Source organism: Actinia tenebrosa, unplaced genomic scaffold, assembly GCF_029948245.1.
Source record: "Actinia tenebrosa isolate PJP-AT-01 unplaced genomic scaffold, QUT_ActTen_1.0 PGA_scaffold10__47_contigs__length_13832649, whole genome shotgun sequence".
Lineage (NCBI taxonomy): Eukaryota > Metazoa > Cnidaria > Anthozoa > Actiniaria > Actiniidae > Actinia > Actinia tenebrosa.
The window spans coordinates 712,607-733,031 of NW_028292570.1; the positions used below are offsets into that span (position 1 = coordinate 712,607).

The following is a 20,425-nucleotide window of genomic DNA, read 5'->3' on the forward strand; positions in this document are numbered from 1 at the left end:
TTAAAACTGGTTTTGTTCTTCCACAATGGTGGACAGCGGTGTGTCAAATGAAATGCTCTACATAGTCTCCTTCCTCCCCGCCTAAAAGAAGGGAGAAAAAGAGGAGAGACTCTGCTAGCAGGGAAATTTTAAATGAATGAAAAATGGCAACTCTTCAAAAACAGATTCAAAATATATTATAAACACTACAAATAATGTACTTTTTACCTCCAACTAAAATTTGTAGTTTCCCTGTTCCTGGATGTACTCTAGTTTGACAAGGAATCTCGCCCAAATCCTTAACTTCCAACATTTCGACCGAAAATCCCGCGTAAAACACGGAAACAAAGTTTGAAAGAAGTTCAAAAAGCGACGACGCTAAACCTAGAATCTTCTTTAAAACAAAGCTAGGAAAAGGCCCTATTGGTAAGATGTAAATCTTTCTCTTCTTTAACCTTAATCTCTGTCGATAATGGAGTTTCTGGAATTCTCTTTGGACTTTCCATTGAGGGAAAGTTTGCCTCTGAAAACGAAGTTTGTCAAACTCTTCTGGAGTGGACTCAAATGGCGCAAAAAAACTGCCGCATTTTGAGAGATTTTCGGGGAGTCCAAGCTCATAAAGACGACGTACACTAGGATGAATGTCTCTTATATCTCCTAGGAGTATTTTGGAGTTTCTTAGACGTTCTTTTTTAAGGGATTTTTCATTTTTTTTCTGTGTCTTCCCAAAACATCCCACTCCGTCCGCCATTTTGACAGGTACTAGTTACTAGACCACCGCGGTTGTGGAGTGGGGGTTTTTACATAATTTTTTTAAATATTTATTTTAAATTGATAGTTATCAGAAATATAATCGTTATCAAAAGAACGTGTTATCATAAAACAAAAAGATAAGTAGAGTAATTTTTAAAATTCAGGGAAAAGAGGGCAAGTAAAGTCTAATTGAAAAAACATTTTAAGAAGTATTTAAGTGGCAGTTGATTAAAAAGCTTAATAGAAATCAGTTTTTGATAAAATGATAAGAAGTAAGAAAAGGAAAAAAAAAATGCAAAGGAAGGATAAAGCACGAAAAAAATGGGGCCTGTCCGGGAATTGAACCCGGGACCTCTCGCACCCTAAGCGAGAATCATGCCACTAGACCAACAGGCCACTTGTTTGAAAGAAGCCACAGTTTTTGTATTTCAATTCGTTTTATATATTAACTTTGCAAATGTTCAATATTATTCTTATCTAATAATACTAATAGTACATATACATGCTAATATTATGGACCATCTGTTCTCACATTTTCAGCTGGAAGTCTTTCAAATGCAGACTCGCTCTCATTTGTTCCCAGGGCCTTCTCTTTTCGCTTCTTTTCATCACCAATGTGGCAGCACTCGATCGAAAGTAGTTAAAGACCGTCTTCCCTTCGAGCCTCGCCGCCTTGAAAAAAAGCGAAAAGAAAAGGCCCTAGATAAGATCAGCAGCTTGCGGGTCCATCTCTTTACTCACGCCGGCAGCCATGTTAATTTCATGGGAATAAAAACCTTTATTTTGATAAATAACCCACATAAATTTATTTATTATATAATTACCAATGAAATATCTATTTTTCTCTATTTCGAAAAATTGATATCTTCACACGTGAAAATAACATGTTATTTTCACGTGTGAAAATAACACCATTGCGATGGCTATTCAAAGATACACGGAAAGAATTGCCTGAAAAAGCCAAATCATACTTCATTGATAATTATATAATAAACAGAATATTACATGGGCGCTTGGAGATACGAAATTTATCTTCTCGTGTTGAAAATCTCTCACTCGTTCGCTGCGCTCACTTGTGAGAGATCTTTTCAACACTCGAAGATAAATTTCGTATCTCCAAGCGCCCATGTAATATCCTCTATTTATCATTCGCCATATTGTTTACGTATGAGCTCGCACGACTTTTAAGTAACCGCATGCGTGTCTATACCACAGGAGGACCAATCAATGAAATTATGTACCACAGGAAGACCAATCAACAAATTTATGTCTGCCGCGCTCCCTTGGTCCATCTCGACTTTACTGTAGTAGATTGACGATGCTATTGGCCGACACAGGGTACCCGTATTCACACATGATTTTGGCACAGGAACCCCATTACAAGTAAATCACCTAGTGCAATAGACGTTATTCGTGGTGTGACAATGTTTTCCCAATTCAGCGTGACAAACCTCTGGGGGAATGAAGAGCTATTGTTTTGAAACTCGTCGGGATATCATCGTTATTCCTTTTGTATCCTTTGGGATACTCATGAATTTTTTCGAAGAGTAAAAACAAAAGGAAATGAATCCCCTGGAGGTTCGTCGAATTGGGAAAACATTGTCACACCACGAATAAGGTCTATTTACATTTTTCTTTTTTTCATCATTTACTACAACAGTATCAGAGTCCCTTGCACACTTTCTTTTGTTCAGTCAATTAGCACCAATTATCTTTTTATTCTTATATTCGTAAAGCAATTGAATTTGCTGCTATTCGGAACAATATGAGAAACACCAAGACTTTAGATTATTTGAAAACGTAACCCCACCACTCTATCCTTTATATATTCTTCGGTTTGCCCCCCAGCATCCCATAATTCAAAATGGCCGCTGTATCAGTAAAAAGATCTATTCTGAAAGTGATAGAAAGACGTCATCTTACTAATTAACACAAAATAAAATTTCACTTTTACACCCACGCACATAATGATAAAGCATTACCATGATAGTCTACCTACGCAGCTCAAACTAGTCTAAGTTGCTCGCTAGTTTTCCGCTTTCGTATTTGACACTGTTGTGCATTTCTTAAATGTTTAAGAATCGTATGTAATGTGTTTTTTATCCATTTTCATGTTGTATTTTGCCGTTTGTCTTCGAAAAACTCTCCATCGAAAAATCTTGAAAAATTCTTCTTTGAATCTTGGGTTGTAAAATGCGTATATAAAAGGGTTCAAACACGAACTTAGCCCCGTGAATACACGAGCTAACAACTGGAATTGCTTCCTTTTTGCAGCGTTTTCGAGGAAAAAATCGAAGGAGTTAAGAATATTGAACAAAATTAACGGCATCCAACAGATGATGTAACTAATGACAACGAGTAATAACATTTGAATGACCTTCCTTTTGGATTTTTTTCTGGCTGAATTTTTAAAGCTTTTTTCTTTGTCCCTGTCTTTGAGAGCTAAAAATATCTTAATATAGCAAACTATAATTATTAAGGGAGGAAGAAAGAAAACCAGTGATTGAGTAGCCATGAAAAGAATCTTACTAGCCATGTCTTTGCCGATACAACAAATACTGGTCAATTCAAAATTTGTCTCGTTGAAGTTTGAAGAAGCTATCTTCTCCGTTCCTATGGTAACATAAAATGGCGTCAAAATTGAAGTGCAGATAGCGTAAGTCCATACCATAAATGTGGCTTTAATTTTCTTCTTTTGAAGAGTCAGTCCTTTGAGAGGATAAACAATGTTTACGAAGCGGTCCAACGCAATACCCGCTAATAAACTGAACACTGCACCACCACATAACATTGCGATCGTTCCATTCACGATGCAAAAAACCAACAAAAACCCTTCTCTAAAGCCGTCAAAAATCCATCGCATTGTAGCTGTAAGGATATGAATCCTCAAAAGTACATCCGCTACACTCAGTTGTAGAACTAAGCAGTTAGACAAGCTCGTGAGCATTTTCCTCGAACGTACCATGACGACACAAACCGTACAATTTGAAAGAACTCCAACAATCATTGTTACGAAATTTAAAGCAATATATCCAGAGTTTTGACTTGAAAAAACTTGGTCTGCCTTCGACATGGCGAAACAGGTCTATAAAACGTCCCAGTTGATAAGCTTGGTTTCAATGACAAAAATTACACATGAAAAACCTTTCTGAATAAAGCTTCAAATGCATAAAAAATTAAATTTAGTGGCTGTCATTGGGTGTGAAACAAATGCTGATTGTTGTACAAAATCATTACACCCATGCTGTTAAATTGTTTTTCTCGACAAAATCATTCATCTTCGAATTACGGTTTCTCGAGGTCGTTTCTTTTATGAGTCATGTGGTAATATAAATCCAAGAGGTGTCGATTGGGCCGGCAGCAGATATTTGTTGATGAATAGAAATGGCCGGTTAAGTGATATTCCGTTCCGTGTACGTGCTGTCAGTACCATATTGTTTCCCACGACCCATACAACAAACATTCCTACATTTCTTTAATGTCGAGTCTATAGAGTAATCAAACCTCGAACATGTTACGTCATGTCATAGCCGCCATGTTGGTTGACTATACAAAGCATTCCTCATTAAGAGGCTTTTCTCGTTAGATCAACCAAGATGGCGGCTGTTTCATTATAAGTTATATCTCAAGGGATTTTTCGGTCACGTGGTTGCATTCCAAGAATATGATAGGACAGTGCATTATCGCTTCCTAATATAGCTTGTCCCGCCATTTCTTATCTTTGTAATTTTGTGGGAATGCTCTTTCAACACAAATGAAAATATAATAGCTGATAGTGCAAGAAAACGCAGAACAGATTTCCCAAGAAGACATGTGATTTTATTGGACTTCATTTGGTGATTCTCAATTATTTATAACGTCTTTTTTTTCTGAGACAGACGATCAATACTATGAAAAATGTCATGGCTTAACCTTATTGTGACTTGCACAAGGGGCTTGCACAGCAAGCCAGAATGTAAACTATATATCCGTGAAATGCTACTAACTATTTAGTACAACCCTCGGCCCTTTGGCTATGTCTTGCTGGCATTAAACACTACTTGAAGACACAGTATCACGTCCTGCAAGCATCCTAAAGCTGCACTATGCATGGCTTTGACTAGTGTACTTATCGATCTGATATTTTTACGTTTTTGCCGGTGACTATTTAACAATAATTCGCCTCAGGCTGAGTGAATATCGGGGAATATTTATTACCGAGAAGCGAGTCTTCGAGCGGCGCGGTGAATATTCCACAACATTCATTCAGCCTGAGGCGAATAACTGTTTTACTATTTTTCAACACAAGTGAATTTAATAAATAACGGAGAGAGAGGTTTTTTGTTCAAATTCTATCTATCTCTGCAAGCGGCACAAGTCGACAAACGAGCGTGCGCGTGCACGCGTTATATTCACCTGTAGGTGAATATTTAACAATTATTCGCCGAAGGCGAAGTGAATATCGGGGAATATTTACCGAGACGCGAGTCTTCGAGCGGTAAGGAAAATATTCTCCTATATTCACTGAGGCTGAGGCAAATAATTGTTTTAGTATAAATACACAGGTGATTCTTTCAAAAAAAAAAAAGGAAAAAAAGAAGATAAAAGACTTTTTTTCGGTAACAGCAACAAAGCGGCTGACCGCCATTTTGGATTATCGCTGGAGGTGACTATCGTGTGATAGTGGATAGAGTTTCTCGACCAATCAACGCGCGAGATTTTCAATAATAACCTGTGTAATTTTTACTAAAACAGCATAAGACGTAAATTGAGCGCGCCGGATTTATCATATTCACTTGTGTAAAAATACTAAATTTAATTATTCATTGATTTATTTATAACTTGATTGGGAAAAAATGTAAACATATAAATTAAAATCAAAAATTGAACTGACAAATTTACTTAGAGAGGGTGACACGTGACAGTTGTAAGTGATAAATTTGTAGCCCTCTATGTTTAACGTCTCTGAATGAGACGGGACCGCCATTTTTATCCGATCCACGGCAAAGGCTTAATCATTTGCAGATATTTTTAGTGCTAACGTGCAGCACCTTATTGAGCTTCTACTCAAATGTTTTAAGACCATGAGCGTTGGTCAACAAACTAACTGAGCTAACTCAGTCATAATTATTACTTCGCTACTAAAAATGAAAGCGAAAGATAAACATTACCAAGAGAAATGAACTAAGAGAAGGAATCTCTGTTATTCATGATTGTCACCAACATTGGCACCGTTTGATGTGATCTTTTTTTTCTGCACGCGCATACTGAGCGCGCTCTATTCTGGTTTATTGTTTGTTTGTTTTTTTCGAAAAGCACAAGAAAACATGAGAAAACACCATAGAGCGCAAGCAGTACGGGTGCGCAGAAAAGCGAATAATGAATGATTCTAAAAATAACAGAAATAATCCTAAAATAGCATCAAAGAGTGCTGATGATGGGGAGCTGGGATTCCTTCTTTCAGTTCATTTTCTCTTTACGTTACTCAGAAGAGGATCCAGGGTTATCCCATCATGCATTGCGAGCGAGATATTACTTTTTTCCATTTAAACAGCTAAAATTTATATTTTCGAAATTTTAAATAGAGTGCATTTCATACTTTTTAACGTTATCTATTTTCTAAATCCTTCAAGACATTTAGAGAGATACTTGTTAAAATACTGGAGTACTCATTTTAGAGTATTTCAGGTTCAGCATAGATCCTACAACTGACTACTCGTCAGATTTTTAAAGGCTCTTGGGATAGCCCTGGATGCTCCTATTAATAGTTACACGCGAAGGCACCGTCCGCGGTGCTATTGTCAAGCGCAAGGTCTAATGGCAAACAAAAATGACAAAAGTTGTATCTATTAATTATTTTAAAGTGCATGATTCAACAATTGTAATGATTGAATTTAAAATCAAGAATTTGAAGACGTGGTTGTTGAGTTTTGTGGCAACGCATTTTTGCATTGTGTGTTATCGGTTGAATGCTTAATGATCACCGAAGTAAAATTGAAATAAGAGCTGATAATTAGATAAAAATTGATGAATGATAGAAATATTGATAAAAACTTATACACTCAATTGAAGAATCGTTATCGTGTTCAGAAACATAGAACATTAAAGCTGGGACCAAAATGGCACATGGGAAATGACATATTGATATTATAATGTATTCATTTGCGCCATCCATGCAGTCGGTTTAGAAAGCCGTTTGGCTTCGCATTTTCATAGGTTGCAGCGTAGACGAAACCGCTTATGCACTTGCGTTATCTCGTATCTATCAAACGTATTCTTGTTTTTCTGTTTTAGTACCTTCAGCACAACGTTAACAGCCTCCATGGTTTTAAAAACAGTGGATGATGCCACGGGTCGCCGGTCACAGCATGCATCTAATTAATGTACTTCCCATGTGCCATTTCGATCTCAGCTTCTATGTTCTATGTTTCTTAACCCGACAACGATTCTTCAATTGAGTGATACGCAAACATTAAAAAAAGTCAGAGAAAACAAGTATGAAAATTCATATACATGACTCCTGACTGCAGTATCAAGATAAGAGCTGAAAGTTTGTTTCTTTCACTCAATGCCATGGCAAATAAGTGAGTGAAAATGTAATTGCATCACCTTTCTTAAAGATTGCTGATCCTGACCTGGTAAATTACTTGCAATATCCTGTAATTCTTCTTCGTTCAATGGACAAGGATGGGCCTCTATGTTCCTCTCTTTCAACTTGTCTTCCATGAAGTCAATTACTTTCTTAACATTATTTTCATCTGGATCAATCTTGTCAGCTTGCAATTTCGTCCACCTTTTTTGAGCTTCTTTTTGATCGTCTCTGGTTTCATACAGCTGTTCAATGTCTTTATCAATATATCTGAGACGTGGCTGCTTGTAATCTTTTCCTTTCTTAAAGTAAACTGGCACGACTTCCCGATATATTGCTTCCATCACATTAGCACACAACTGACCAATGTACAGCTTATTTCGAGATTTTTCGAGCTCATCAGTTTTAGCCATGTATCTGTTCAAGTCGTTTTCCTGCCTTAGAGATTTTTCATTGAAATGTCTTACTTCGTTTTTCAGCTGTTCGGTTTCAACCATATTTGTTTTTAAATATTGTTCTTGATCTTGAGCTTTTTTTTCCATAGATTCCAATCTTTTATCCTTTTCTGCCAATTGATTTATAATAGCGTCAAGTTTATGTTCAAAGGAAACGATTTGAGCGTCTCTTTTCTCTATTTCTCCTCTAAGGTTTGTGATGGCGGGTTTGGTTGAAAAATATCGAACTTCCTCTTCCAACCATTTTATCTTCTTCTTGAGCTCGTCCACTTCCTTTTCGAGAGCTTTTTTCTCATCTTCAAACTCTTTGGTATTCTTGGTATAGCAGACACGATCTTTCTGTAGCCGTTGTTCCAACTCTGCTATCTTTATCTCATTACTCCTTACTTTCTGTTTTAGTTCTTTTATGTCGTCATTTGGGTCTCGAGTTCGGCCACTCATCTTCAGTATATTGGTAGTCTTGCTTTGGTTTCCCTTCTATGTATTTCTGCAATGAATGGAAAAATTCTTAGCTTCCAGTTTCCTTGTGAGAGCATTTAATTTAGATTTAAAGTGATGCTGTGACTAGAAACACATGCAGGACGCGTCGTATTTCTCCTAATTTCTTCATACTTCTCTCTTCAAGAACATGCGCGCCTTTTCTATTTCGTTAATACTTTAATTTCAGCAAAATTGATGTTTATAATTAAAATACGAGCGTATAATGTACATGATAGACACTGCAGATTATTGCAGCAAATTAGCTAGGACTGCGCGTTAAAGCTTACCAGAACGAGAGAAATTGCTGGCGTATCTCAGCAGCTTCATGCATATGTATCAAATCACCTTTATGCCCTACATGGCGTTTGTTGAGAATTTAACTTTATAACACATACATGAACACTGGGAACTATTTTTTGACACTTATTCAGCAGGCTATGTCATTTGTTTAAATCAGTGCAAGCTGAAAGCTGAAGCTGTGATCAGCATCTCGGAAAAAAGGGGACGCCACTTTGTTCTTTGTTTTGGCAATGATTACATTCATTACGTCAATTTGAATAATATCCGCAGTGCAACGCTACATGTTCCTCAAAGGTCAATAGTACCTTTGTCAGTTAGACAGAGAATTCAAATTCTCTGCGTAGTTTAAAAAACATTTCCTTTTCGGCTTGTCAAAGTAACTCAAAATATTGTTCTGCGATTATGTTTTGTCTTTGTAGTGTTTGTTGTATGTGCATGGATATAACCAAGGGCGCTAGGGCAAAAATTGGTGGTTTTTTAGCCGTTAGACTCCGTTATATTGGTGTTTTTTAGCCGTTAGAAACTGTTTAAACTGTTACTTATCTGTTCTATTATGTGCTGGCTTGATTTATTCAGTTTTCCCGTCTATATACGCCAAAAATACTGCTGTGACCAACGGTCCAATCGTATGTAACGAACTATTGTATCCTATACCTGCCCCGTGACCGCTTGCGTTAGCGTACGGTACGCGTCGGTTAATAAGTTAATAAGTTAATCCAAATCCCCTAGAATAACCAAAAATGAACAGGGGTAGGAAAAGAAAGGCCAATCTATTGTTCTCTCGTCTGCTCGTATAATAGGATTAAAGTGAAAGGTACGGTGGCAATTTGTTTACTCAGCGATGACAGATGTGTAACCAACGAAACCTAACGAACCAACTTCGAATCCAGCCGAACTGGCCTCGGCCAAACTCGAACCCCGACTTATGACCCAAACAATCTTTTCCAATGACAGCCCCCGGCCGTGACCTTTACCATTTGCATTTAAATTCAGGATAGGTTTCGCTATGGCTGTAAATTACAAACAGTTTTAAAAAACCAGTTCCATTCGAACTGACTCCACGAATCATTAATAATAACTGTGCCTTCTCTTAGTATTATGGCTGTCCGCTGTATAAGTAATATAATTGCTAGTAAAAGCGATTGCTGCGGAATACGATTTTGCATCTTGAGCGAATGGATTCTAACAGTCGTCAGACAACTGCGGTTGGGATTTCCAAACAGTGGATCCTATTTCAAAATTAGAACCATATGTCTGGAATCTTTTCGATACAAAGAATGTCTTAGAAATAACTTTCGAAATGCATTTGAAGGTTCATTGTATTATTGGTAATCGTTCAAAATTATCAAAGACGTCCTGGGAAAGCATTAAGCGGATTAGAGAGGTACCATCTAACACGACACGTGAACGTTGCTAAAGGTCACGGCCGGGGGCTGTCATTGGAAAAGATTGTTTGGGTCATAAGTCGGGGTTCGAGTTTGGCCGAGGCCAGTTCGGCTGGATTCGAAGTTGGTTCGTTAGGTTTCGTTGGTTACACATCTGTCATCGCTGAGTAAACAAATTGCCACCGTACCTTTCACTTTAATCCTATTACACGAGCAGACGAGAGAACAATAGATTGGCCTTTCTTTTCCTACCCCTGTTCATTTTTGGTTATTCTAGGGGATTTGGATTAACTTATTAACTTATTAACCGACGCGTACCGTACGCTAACGTAAGCGGTCACGGGGCAGGTATAGGATACAATAGTTCGTTACATACGATTGGACCGTTGGTCACAGCAGTATTTTTGGCGTATATAGACGGGAAAACTGAATAAATCAAGCCAGCACATAATAGAACAGATAAGTAACAGTTTAAACAGTTTCTAACGGCTAAAAAACACCAATATAACGGAGTCTAACGGCTAAAAAACCACCAATTTTTGCCCTAGCGCCCTTGATATAACTGCTCACAACTGAAAACCGCCAACGATTTCAATTTCAATTTGATGACAGTGACAAATGACAGTATGTCATTCGTCTGTTTGCTAAAATGGTTATTAGGGACGTTCATAAACAAAGATCCCATCGTCAGCCTTTTTTAAACTTTTCATCAAGGTGAAAGTACATCCATTCTCGGAAACCCAGGGTTAAAATTCTGTCGCTCATTCCGAGAAGTTGTTTATCAACTAGACAAGTCGATAACTCGGCGCATGCGCATATCCATAATACAGTTGACTAGCCCGCGTTATACTCTTGTAAAGGCAAGTCTGATCTTATCCTGTCGGTCATATGTTAGTCTTGTGATGCCCGTACGTCTGATCGCACTCAGGCACGAATCAAACAAAGACGCGTTCTGGTAATATCCACTATTTTATACAAGTACTTTATTACATGAAATTTTCGCGACACGTTTATTTCGCCATTTTACGGTGCGCGTTTTTCGCGACACTTAAATTTCGTAATTTTGGAAAATTTTTGTATTTTGAATCACTTTAATTTCGCGTTTTTAAGTAAGGCACCTGATTTTATTTAACTTATTCTTGAATCAAATAGAACGACTTCATCAACAACATCGTCAAAATTAACAAAAGATGCAGCGGCGGGTCTATATGACAACATTACTGACAACGAAGTCCTAAGTTCTTACAATGTCCACAAGAATTTCACGCCTGATTTTGCAAACGTTTCAGTGGTAATAAACGTATTCTTTCTTGATTATTGACATATTGTGAGGCACTTAATTTTCGCGTCATGTTATGTTCGCGACACTTAGTTTTCGCGTCACTTTAATTTCGCTATTTTTTTTAATCGCGAAATTCGCGAAATTAAGGTGTCGCGAAAATTTCATGTAATAAGGTAGAAGCAAAAAAGCAGCAAAATAGCTGTAATAGACAATGATCTTTCGTTTTGTTTCACGGACGTACGGAGCGTACACTTTACTTATATGAGATAGGTTACTAAACTAATGGTTAAGTTAGTTCAGACCTTTTGTAAAGCTAAGATATAAAGTTCCCAAATAAATCAAGTGTATCTTACCAGACTTGGTCAGTTCTTAACTTCTTCAAACAAGCGTGTGGAGTAGTGAATGAAAATACGCGTGCTCCTGTCACCACTTTAAAGACTCTAGGAAAGCCGCTCTTCCAACGTGTTGAGTCAGATTATCTTTATTATTTGTATTAAAATAAAATGTGATCAAGTCTTATTTTAGTAAAAAATAATCTGCCTTAACACGTCTCCCCGATAAGTAGGGCACTTGTGCCCGGCTAGAAGATTAGAGACATTAATAAGGTTATTATTATTATTATTATTACGTTTGGGACACTTTGCAAGAGTCTTTAAAGTGCTGGCATATACGGTATATTTCCGTTATCTTACAATGAAGTAAGGGGATACAAAATTTCATGATTCGATACCATTTTGGCGTTGAATCTAACCAAAACGATTGAAGAAAGAGCGTAAATAAGTTATAACTTCCGTACGTCACGGGGTCAAATAAGGCCTTAATTCTTACCAATGACATATAATATGCCTGAGCATGTCCCGACAAAACTCTAAAATAATTCTAGTCTACTTTTTTTGAGTTTTTAAATACCATTATCAAAATAAAAATATACAATTTTTTTTAATATACTTTTTTCGCAGGATCGTGGAGCTCACTGGAGCGTACGATCGCAACAAACGATCGAAAAACGACCGTTTCCATGTGATCTGATAAAGGTCAAAATTCCAAATTAGAGCTGGTCTTTCGATGTTTGATGTATACAGACTGAGCCAGTCGAGATTTGAGTATTCCCTAGGTACAGCATCCATGCCAGAACCTGATGGAATATTTTTCATTCGTTTTAAGAAACGCCCATATGCTCTTCGGACGTTCAGGATATTTTTTTCCGGCTTGAGTTGGCCGAATCCCGAAAACTTCAGCTACTAGTTGTTACTTCCAGTGCCAGCGGAAAGTTTGTAAACAAGAAAACCGTTGCTATGGCATTACAGTTTAGGAAGCATTGCATTTTCGGAAAAACGATATGTTTAATACATTACGATCGTACGATCGAAAAAAAAGTGTTTCCATGATCGCAGACGATCGAAATGGATCGAGACGGATCGCAAAATTAGAACCCGGTTCTAATTTTTCAATCGATTACGATCGTGATCCAAAACGATCGTACGATCGAAAAACGTTGCTTCCATATGATTACGAACCATCGAAAAATATCTTATTTCGATCGTTCCGATCGTTTTCGATTATATGGAAACCAGGCTTAATGTAGCAAATCCGAATATTTTTGCGAGCACTGTAATGACGCTGTATTGCAGCAAGCTATTTCGAATATTTTTGTCGCTGTCGTGCGACACTACTACGAAAATGTTAATACTTGCAGCACAACAGTCTTCGCGAAAAGTTAAAATTGTGCATGCGTAAACTATCGAATCTTTATCATAAAAAAATCTTCAATCAAGGGAGAGACCTAAAACACTCTTAAGGTATAGTTCCGGACCCTTGCTACAGTGCATCCAATTCGCGCTGTTTATACCCTTTACTTGCGCTGTTTTGAAAACTGATTTAAATAATGTCAGAAGTTGAATCCTTTTCTATAACTTATCAAAGCATTTCGCTAATTCATGGAACTTTTGAGGCAAAAATGAAATGTTTTTACTAACATGCTTAGATTTTCATTGCCTGACTTGATCACTCTTGACTCAAAACAACAAATTCATAACTTTATAAAAATGAAGTAACAAAAAATGAATTTGACATGTTATTCTCAAGATCAATTCGAAATACGTCTTAGATTCTCTGGAGATTACAAAGACGATTTGACATGTTTCAGACGGAGGTTAATGTACTAGAACCCAGTCCCACGCGGACAGGATTTGCTTTTTTTGACCAAAAACTTGGATTTAGTCGCTCATAGCTCGTCTATTAGTACGGTGACCCCCATTTTTTTCTTTTCATTCGGAGCTAGATATCATATTCTTTGGATTTAGTGCGGAAAGAAAAAAAATTTATAGTTAAAATTGTCATGAATTTTCAATATCAACTAAAACACACGCATAACTGCGCCGAATTACAAGCAATTTCGCTTCTAGAATTAACTTTTCACACTACTTGCAAAAGATTTGATGGATTCTTTATCTAGATACGTTTTCTAGACTCAACGCTATAGTTTAAAACAGTTTTCTGTTTTTCTTTGTTAAATCGATTCAGGTAATTCGAATTTATTAGAGGAGGAGAGTGAAGCTAGCGTCGGATTGGCAGCGTCGGATTGATATTCATTGAGATTCAGAATCATTTCCGGGGGAGGTCAAACAGGTCATTCTACTAAAATCCTCTTTTTCCCCTAACGGTGGCAAAATCACAAACGAATTCCGATTAAACTTTCTTCTCTGATTTCTATTCATGATATTCTACGCTCTTAGTAGAACACACTGCCTATTCTCGACGAATTTACTGATTTTACTCTCAGCCTCGGATTGGACTCGTATTACGAGTCACGTTCAAAACATTCAACTGACAACAACAGACTGACGATTTAATTTTTATCAAACATTCAATTTATTCACTTCTAACCTTCATATAGTGAACTCGATTTTACTTTTAACCTTCGTATCGGAATCTACATTTCATGATACTGATTTTGCTCTCAGCCTCGGCCTCGGATTGGACTCCTATTACATCTCAGCCTCGGATTGGGATCGTATTACATCTCAGCCTCAGATTGGGATCGTATTACATCTCAGCCTCGGATTGGGATCGTTTTCGATTCAAAGTTGTTTTATTAACTGATATATAAGGAATGTTAACTTTATAAACTTGTTCTTGGAAAGCGTGATAGTCAGGGTAATCAATAGCCCGGCAAGAAACTATAGCTTTAGAATCCGTGTCCAATAATACGAAGCTTAATAAGTTTTGAACTTCGATTTAAAGAGATGTTTACAACTGCTATTTAAATATTTTTTTAAATACTTTTATCAATCAAATTAACCACGAATCAACAAATTTGCCATATCTAATGCCATCGCGATGACAACTGCAGGCGGCGATAATGCAAACTTACTAATTTGTACAAGTACTTACTAATTTGCACCCACGTATACAAATTTTTAGCTAATTTCCTCGAGCTTGAATATTAAAACTTCTTGATTAAATAGTTTCAACAAATGGCAAGGTGTTATGAAGTATAATTCTATGAGCCTCACACCACCTTGATTTCATATCTGCATTGTTTATTCAGTTAAATGTGTTTCTCCATATCTTGTCAAGAAAGATACCTTAATGCCAGTGATCTTTATCAATCCACACGGCTCGTGTTTCACATCTAAATTCAGTTCCATTGCATGGAACAATGTAACCCGCGGGGAAGGGAAAAGGTCTTTAAAATGTTGAATCATATTTTTTAAATTTAATATAAAAACATGATCAATCCGAGGCTGAGATGTAATACGATCCCAATCCGAGGCTGAGATGTAATACGATCTCAATCCGAGGCTGAGATATGTAATACGATCCCAATCCGAGGCTGAGATATGTAATACGATCCCAATCCGAGGCTGAGATATGTAATACGATCCCAATCCGAGGCTGAGATGTAATACGATCCCAATCCGAGGCTGAGATATGTAATACGATCCCAATCCGAGGCTGAGATATGTAATACGATCCCAATCCGAGGCTGAGATATGTAATACGATCCCAACTGAGGCTGAAATGTAATACGATCCCAATCCGAGGCTGAGATGTAATAGGAGTCCAATCCGAGGCCGAGGCTGAGAGCAAAATCAGTATCATGAAATGTAGATTCCGATACGAAGGTTAAAAGTAAAATCGAGTTCACTATATGAAGGTTAGAAGTGAATAAATTGAATGTTTGATAAAAATTAAATCGTCAGTCTGTTGTTGTCAGTTGAATGTTTTGAACGTGACTTGTAATACGAGTCCAATCCGAGGCTGAGAGTAAAATCAGTAAATTCGTCGAGAATAGGCAGTGTGTTCTACTAAGAGCGTAGAATATCATGAATAGAAATCAGAGAAGAAAGTTTAATCGGAATTCGTTTGTGATTTTGCCACCGTTAGGGGAAAAAGAGGATTTTAGTAGAATGACCTGTTTGACCTCCCCCGGAAATGATTCTGAATCTCAATGAATATCAATCCGACGCTGCCAATCCGACGCTAGCTTCACTTTGGTATTTTCCGGATAACTGAAAAATCCCTCCTTTTTGAAGCCTTATATCTCGATAACCAACACGGTGACCCCCTTCTCTTTTTTCATTATTTGAATACCCTAGCAATGAACTTCAAATGACAGAATAAAAAAAAAATTTTTGAAGAATTTTTAAGATCCGGTACTACCTTAAGATCTACTTTCATGTGATGGTGAGGTAAGTTCTTCAACCATCCATGAGATGGTTACTGGCAAACAAGTGTTACAGTTAAAGTGTATATCAGGTCTAGAATTTTTTTACGGTTTTGGCATCTCTAGGTGATATAAATAAATATTCCAAAAAAAATTTTTCGATTTCGAATTTTTTTCACCTCGAAATCAGCCTTCAAAGTTAGATTTCTGGCGACGCCCAGTCGTGTTGGCCGTGTTTTAGGAGACTGGTAACTAGTGACGTAAATTCGAGAACCGAGAAAAGCGATTGTCAAGGATACGAGTAGACAAAGTATTGTAAACATTGACCCGTTAGTGACTTTCATTCCTTCAAAAAACATAAATTTCAATATATAATTTCACAAGATGGCTACGAACTATTACGGGAGTGATTGCAGCTCTGAAAGCGAGATTTCAAGTATATATTCAGAGGAAGAGGCTGGAGAAATAGAGGACGAATGCCATCAACATGCTGAAACACACGAGTCAGATGATAGCTACCCCAGGTCTGAATCTCACGAATTGGTAGGACCATATTCTTCAGAACCACTTGCTGATGCGGACTGGCTCAGTGAATATAACGAAGAAATTTCAAAGATCGAGAAGAGAAATGAAAAGCTTCAAGAAAGATTTGATGGCGTCACGCCGAATAGCGCTTGGTACGTAACTATCAAGATCTAGCTACAAGCTCACTCTTTTTGCAAAATATTTAGTTTCGTTTTGATTTTTTTACTAACTCGCAAATCTAAACGTTTCCTCTTTTAGGTGTAGATGCGGTCATTGCAAGAAAGACTTACTTCAAAAACCTCAAGAGTGTAATTGCTGTCACGAAATAGAGGGTTGTCTCGAGTCACTGAAGTCTTCCGAAGTGCTCGAAGAATTGGAAGTACCTCCCATTTGTGTGACCTTACATCCAGGGTTTGAGCCTGTTTGTTTAAATCGCTGGTCCCTACGTTCATCATGTGCCAAGTACCGCACTATCGACGGATATAAGTATAGACAAACTGGCAGTGAAGAAGAGTGAGTAAATCCTTTTTTTTTCTTCTAAGCTTAGTTTTAATTACATGGGCCCAGAACAAGTAAGATAACTATGACTAATGTTTTCTTCCTTATTTTCTTATATCTTTTACTGTTCACGTGCTTTACAAGTCATACCATGCCGTTTTAAAGTATTACTTATTTCCATGATAATGATGTAAATAGCAATTGTAACTGACAGTCGTTTATTTCAAGAATATATTCTTGTTTGTTTGATAAGTTTATATACTAACAAATTATCATTTCATATTTTAGGCTTCTCCGTGCAACAGCTTACAGGGAATTCACCCAATTGGTTCATGGTTATCAAGGAGGAGGATCCAAGAGAATCCCACTGCCTGCTTGTGCTTGTCATGGTTATCAAGGAGGAGGATCCAAGAGAATCCCACTGCCTGCTTGTGCATACCACTCGATAAGAAAACAGTTTCCTAGCACCGATTTTTGTGAATACGAAGATAACGAGTGATACATATTATATTATAAACAGAACATTGCATTAGAGTGATTTTACTCGAAGCATAAAAAAAATTGCACTACATAGTAGTAGATATTCACTGTTTTCTTTTGTTTTACTTCGACTCTCCTCACTAATTATACAACTTTGTATCATGGGTCTAATAGAAATGACTCAAATTGCCTTTATGAGGGTTGTTTTGTATTTGTCACTTTGTATTGCACTTACAACTATAATAAAAAATTATAAAATAATTAATTGTAAAAAGTATTACAAAATGATACATTTCTACATATTAATATAAGAGTGAAGTCACTAAACCAGTGAAATGGATAGTAGACTAATACACCTTAGCACTGAGACTCTAATGCCATTGTTTTCTTTTGTGTCTATTTGACTATTACACCTTAACAAGTAATTTCTATTTCACGGGTTTAGTAACTTCACTCTAAAAGCAAGAGAGTATTAACTGCTTTTCTGGTTTTTAGGGCAGTCTTTCACATTCTTGTGTCCTTTCATGGGATTCTTGCAATGAGTGCAATGAGGGATTGATTTCTCTATCCTGCCTTCTCCAATCTTCTTTGTTTTCTTCATTTTGGCAGCTTTGGCTTCTTGTTCAAGTACCTGTGATACTGATAAAAGTAATGCACAAATTAGCATGAAGTGAATAGTTGATGACAAAATTGTTAGTTTATATTATACTTCTATTATGTTATGACTGTTAGATTATTCAACATATTAGAAATAAACCTTCATGACTTAGACACAACAGTCTAATTATGAAGAAAGATCTATAGTGAAAGCACTGAATAAGGACTTGGTGATATTTGAACACTGAAACAGAGTGCAGTCAGTATAACCAGTGAAATAGTACAAAATCTAAATAGTAGTAATAATTAGCACAAATTCATTTGTTTTCTTTTGTTTGGTTAGCACTATTCAGTGCTATTCAGCTAAGCAAATTTCACAGGTATGATGATGGCACTCTTCAAACTTAGAAACATCAATGGGAAATAACATCCTACTCACATGGTGTTGTGGGTGGTACATTGTCTACAACCATACTCTTTCTTTTTTCCTTTTTTTCCAAAGCCACAGTTTTACTTTCTTTTACCAGCATCGTGTTCATTGATGGTGGGGTCATTTCTTTTAATTCTTTCTGTGCCTCTCTTAACATGTCTTCTTTCTGCAATGCTTCGAGAAAAGTGATGTATATCTCTTCCACATACCCTATTGATAAAAGATAAACAATAACATGTATACAAGTATTTTTTGACTTTTTGTTAAATCAGATGTGCCGAAATAGCAATTCTTACCATAATCTGGTTTTATTCTCACATCTCTTACAGTAGCCTCCCCATTTTTAAACTTCGGATAAATAAATCTCACTTGGTCTGATCCATCTGGCTTCTTTTTTGTCTCTCTAATGATATTGTAGTTGAAGTGGCTTACAGCAAGTATTTGTCTTGGAAGGAAAGAAAACAAAGAGAATGATTATAACAAATTATTATTCTTATTATTCGAATATCTTAGTTTGATTTCATTTGTTTCTTTATTTTGCATATTGCAATTCAAGTTTTTGCAAGAATGCAAATATTTAGTCATGCATTTATGTCTTATTTCTTGATAGCTTTTATATGAGAATAATACTATGATTATAATATTAGAAAAATCTATATAGTAAACAAACGATAGTGCTACAGTTGGGGCATATAGTCCAATATGTGTGACATTTTTTTATTATCAATCGACGACTTACCTTTCGGCGATTTCTTTGAGAATTGTTGGCTTCAGCTGAACTAGTCGATGGAACTGGGTAAAGTTTTGGGTATGACACAATTCCGGTCTCATCCCTTACTAAGTGTGCCAGCTTTCTGTCGTCTTCTCCGAAAGAGTAACGCTGACTGTAGTCCTCTGGAGAAAAGTGCTCCGAGCATATTGCCGAAGTCGCCGTAGGCGTCCATTTTGCTCGTCTTTTCAACACAAAATCGACCCATCTTTTCCTTCTAGCCTTTGCTATTGGTCGGTCATCATTAAAATAAGGGATCGTATGAAGTTTTATGCCTTTCTTCGTTATATTTGAACACCCTCCAACCACGCACCTACTAGGCATATTTACAATACTTCGAAAGGCCGATCTAAACTGTGTCACCGAATTTACGTCACAGAAAAACTAGTGCCAGTCCATTAGCGTCTCCCAAAACACGGCCAACACGACTGGGCGTCGCCAGAAATCTAACTTTGAAGGCTGATTTCGAGGTGAAAAAAATTCGAAATCGAAAATTTTTTTTGGAATATTTATCTATATCATCTAGAGATGACAAAACCGTAAAAAAATTATAGACCTGATATACACTTTAAGCTATACAGTGGAACCCCGTTAATCCGGCCACCGAAGGGACATTCAAAAGTGGCCGCTTTAACGGGGTGGCCGTGTTAAGCGGGCTGTCAAAAATATGTTAAAAACGTGTTTTATTAATAAGTACGAAACTACTAAACAAATTAAGTGCAATAATGCATATTGTATTTTTAAATAATGTTTCTAAAACTTCTGATGCTATTGGAGCTCTGTTATAACTCAACTTTAGTAGTACTTTAAAACTTTAAATTATACAGTAGTACAGGACTGTAGATATAACAGTGGAACCGAGAAAACTGAGTACAGTAACAACTACTTTTTAAAATAGGCAGTGACTTTGCTCTGTACAGACGAATGAAGCTTCCTTTGAAGCCATACTTACTCTCGAGGCTGGATATCACCCCAGACAGGCTATCGGCATGGCATGTCTCGTTTTAATGCTGTACCGCTATAAAATAAATGCGGGCATACTTTTGCGCATCGCGCTGTACGTGTTTCTCTGTCTGAAATTGTTGTGTTGATCAGTTCTGATTCTACAAAAAGCATTACTGTTGAATGTTAACCGAATGAATGAAAGAATCACAGATTTTGCGCTCGGCTCGGTGTCGTATGTGAATAGAGTTGTTTGTTGCATGGTTCTCTCCTGTGATATGAGGGTTTTTCTCCGGGTTCTCTGGTTTTTCTC

At 37.0% G+C, this 20,425-nt stretch overlaps 5 protein-coding genes and 1 non-coding gene across 8 annotated transcripts in view; 1 reads left to right on the top strand and 5 right to left on the bottom strand.

Moving 5' to 3' along the window:
* Positions 1-432, bottom strand: part of LOC116286771 (archaemetzincin-2) — a 29,010-nt gene extending 28,578 nt beyond the window's left edge. For both annotated transcript variants that reach the window (XM_089026435.1, XM_031693347.2), the window contains exon 1: positions 208-432. In XM_089026435.1, the coding sequence (XP_088882561.1) occupies positions 208-292 (85 nt within the window). In that variant the 5' untranslated portion in view covers positions 293-432. The remainder of the gene's footprint in view (positions 1-207) is intronic.
* A 624-nt stretch (positions 433-1,056) lies between these two features.
* On the bottom strand, positions 1,057-1,128 carry Trnap-agg (transfer RNA proline (anticodon AGG)). The gene has a single exon. It is a non-coding gene; the product is annotated as a tRNA-Pro (tRNA).
* A 1,678-nt stretch (positions 1,129-2,806) lies between these two features.
* Positions 2,807-3,805, bottom strand: LOC148912664 (somatostatin receptor type 2-like). The gene has a single exon (XM_089026797.1). It carries the CDS (start codon positions 3,803-3,805, stop codon positions 2,807-2,809), a length of 999 nt encoding a protein of 332 aa, XP_088882923.1.
* A 724-nt stretch (positions 3,806-4,529) lies between these two features.
* Positions 4,530-11,660, bottom strand: LOC148912665 (uncharacterized). Of its 2 annotated transcripts, none has more exons than XM_089026801.1 (2): positions 11,556-11,660; positions 4,530-8,242 (listed from the first exon to the last, which is right to left on the bottom strand). In XM_089026801.1, the coding sequence occupies exon 2, from the start codon at positions 8,194-8,196 to the stop codon at positions 7,273-7,275; it is 924 nt and encodes a 307-aa protein (XP_088882927.1). In that variant the 5' UTR covers positions 8,197-8,242; positions 11,556-11,660; the 3' UTR covers positions 4,530-7,272. The 2 variants fall into 2 exon arrangements, with proteins under 2 accessions (XP_088882927.1, XP_088882928.1); XM_089026802.1 differs by lacking the exon at positions 11,556-11,660 and adding an exon at positions 8,523-8,730.
* A 4,358-nt stretch (positions 11,661-16,018) lies between these two features.
* Positions 16,019-17,635, top strand: LOC148912666 (uncharacterized). Its single transcript, XM_089026631.1, has 3 exons — positions 16,019-16,548; positions 16,655-16,909; positions 17,183-17,635. The coding sequence occupies exons 1-3, from the start codon at positions 16,256-16,258 to the stop codon at positions 17,391-17,393; spliced, it is 759 nt and encodes a 252-aa protein (XP_088882757.1). The 5' UTR covers positions 16,019-16,255; the 3' UTR covers positions 17,394-17,635.
* Positions 17,469-19,679, bottom strand: LOC148912667 (uncharacterized). Its single transcript, XM_089026632.1, has 4 exons — positions 19,141-19,679; positions 18,698-18,846; positions 18,411-18,611; positions 17,469-18,013 (listed from the first exon to the last, which is right to left on the bottom strand). Exons 1-4 carry the CDS (start codon positions 19,230-19,232, stop codon positions 17,847-17,849), a joined length of 609 nt encoding a protein of 202 aa, XP_088882758.1. The 5' UTR covers positions 19,233-19,679; the 3' UTR covers positions 17,469-17,846.
* Positions 19,680-20,425: the final 746 nt, after the last annotated feature.

Coding starts and splice junctions, on each gene's coding strand:
- LOC148912664 (XM_089026797.1), bottom strand. CDS start 3,805: ATGTCGAAGGCAGACCAAGTTTTTTCAAGTCAAAACTCTGGATATATT.
- LOC148912665 (XM_089026801.1), bottom strand. CDS start 8,196: ATGAGTGGCCGAACTCGAGACCCAAATGACGACATAAAAGAACTAAAA.
- LOC148912666 (XM_089026631.1), top strand. CDS start 16,256: ATGGCTACGAACTATTACGGGAGTGATTGCAGCTCTGAAAGCGAGATT. Junction 16,549..16,654: donor GTCACGCCGAATAGCGCTTG/GTACGTAACTAT, acceptor TTCCTCTTTTAG/GTGTAGATGCGGTCATTGCA. Junction 16,910..17,182: donor CAAACTGGCAGTGAAGAAGA/GTGAGTAAATCC, acceptor TTCATATTTTAG/GCTTCTCCGTGCAACAGCTT.
- LOC148912667 (XM_089026632.1), bottom strand. CDS start 19,232: ATGAGACCGGAATTGTGTCATACCCAAAACTTTACCCAGTTCCATCGA. Junction 18,612..18,697: donor GAGAATAAAACCAGATTATG/GTAAGAATTGCT, acceptor TTTTATCAATAG/GGTATGTGGAAGAGATATAC. Junction 18,014..18,410: donor TGTACCACCCACAACACCAT/GTGAGTAGGATG, acceptor TACTTTTATCAG/TATCACAGGTACTTGAACAA.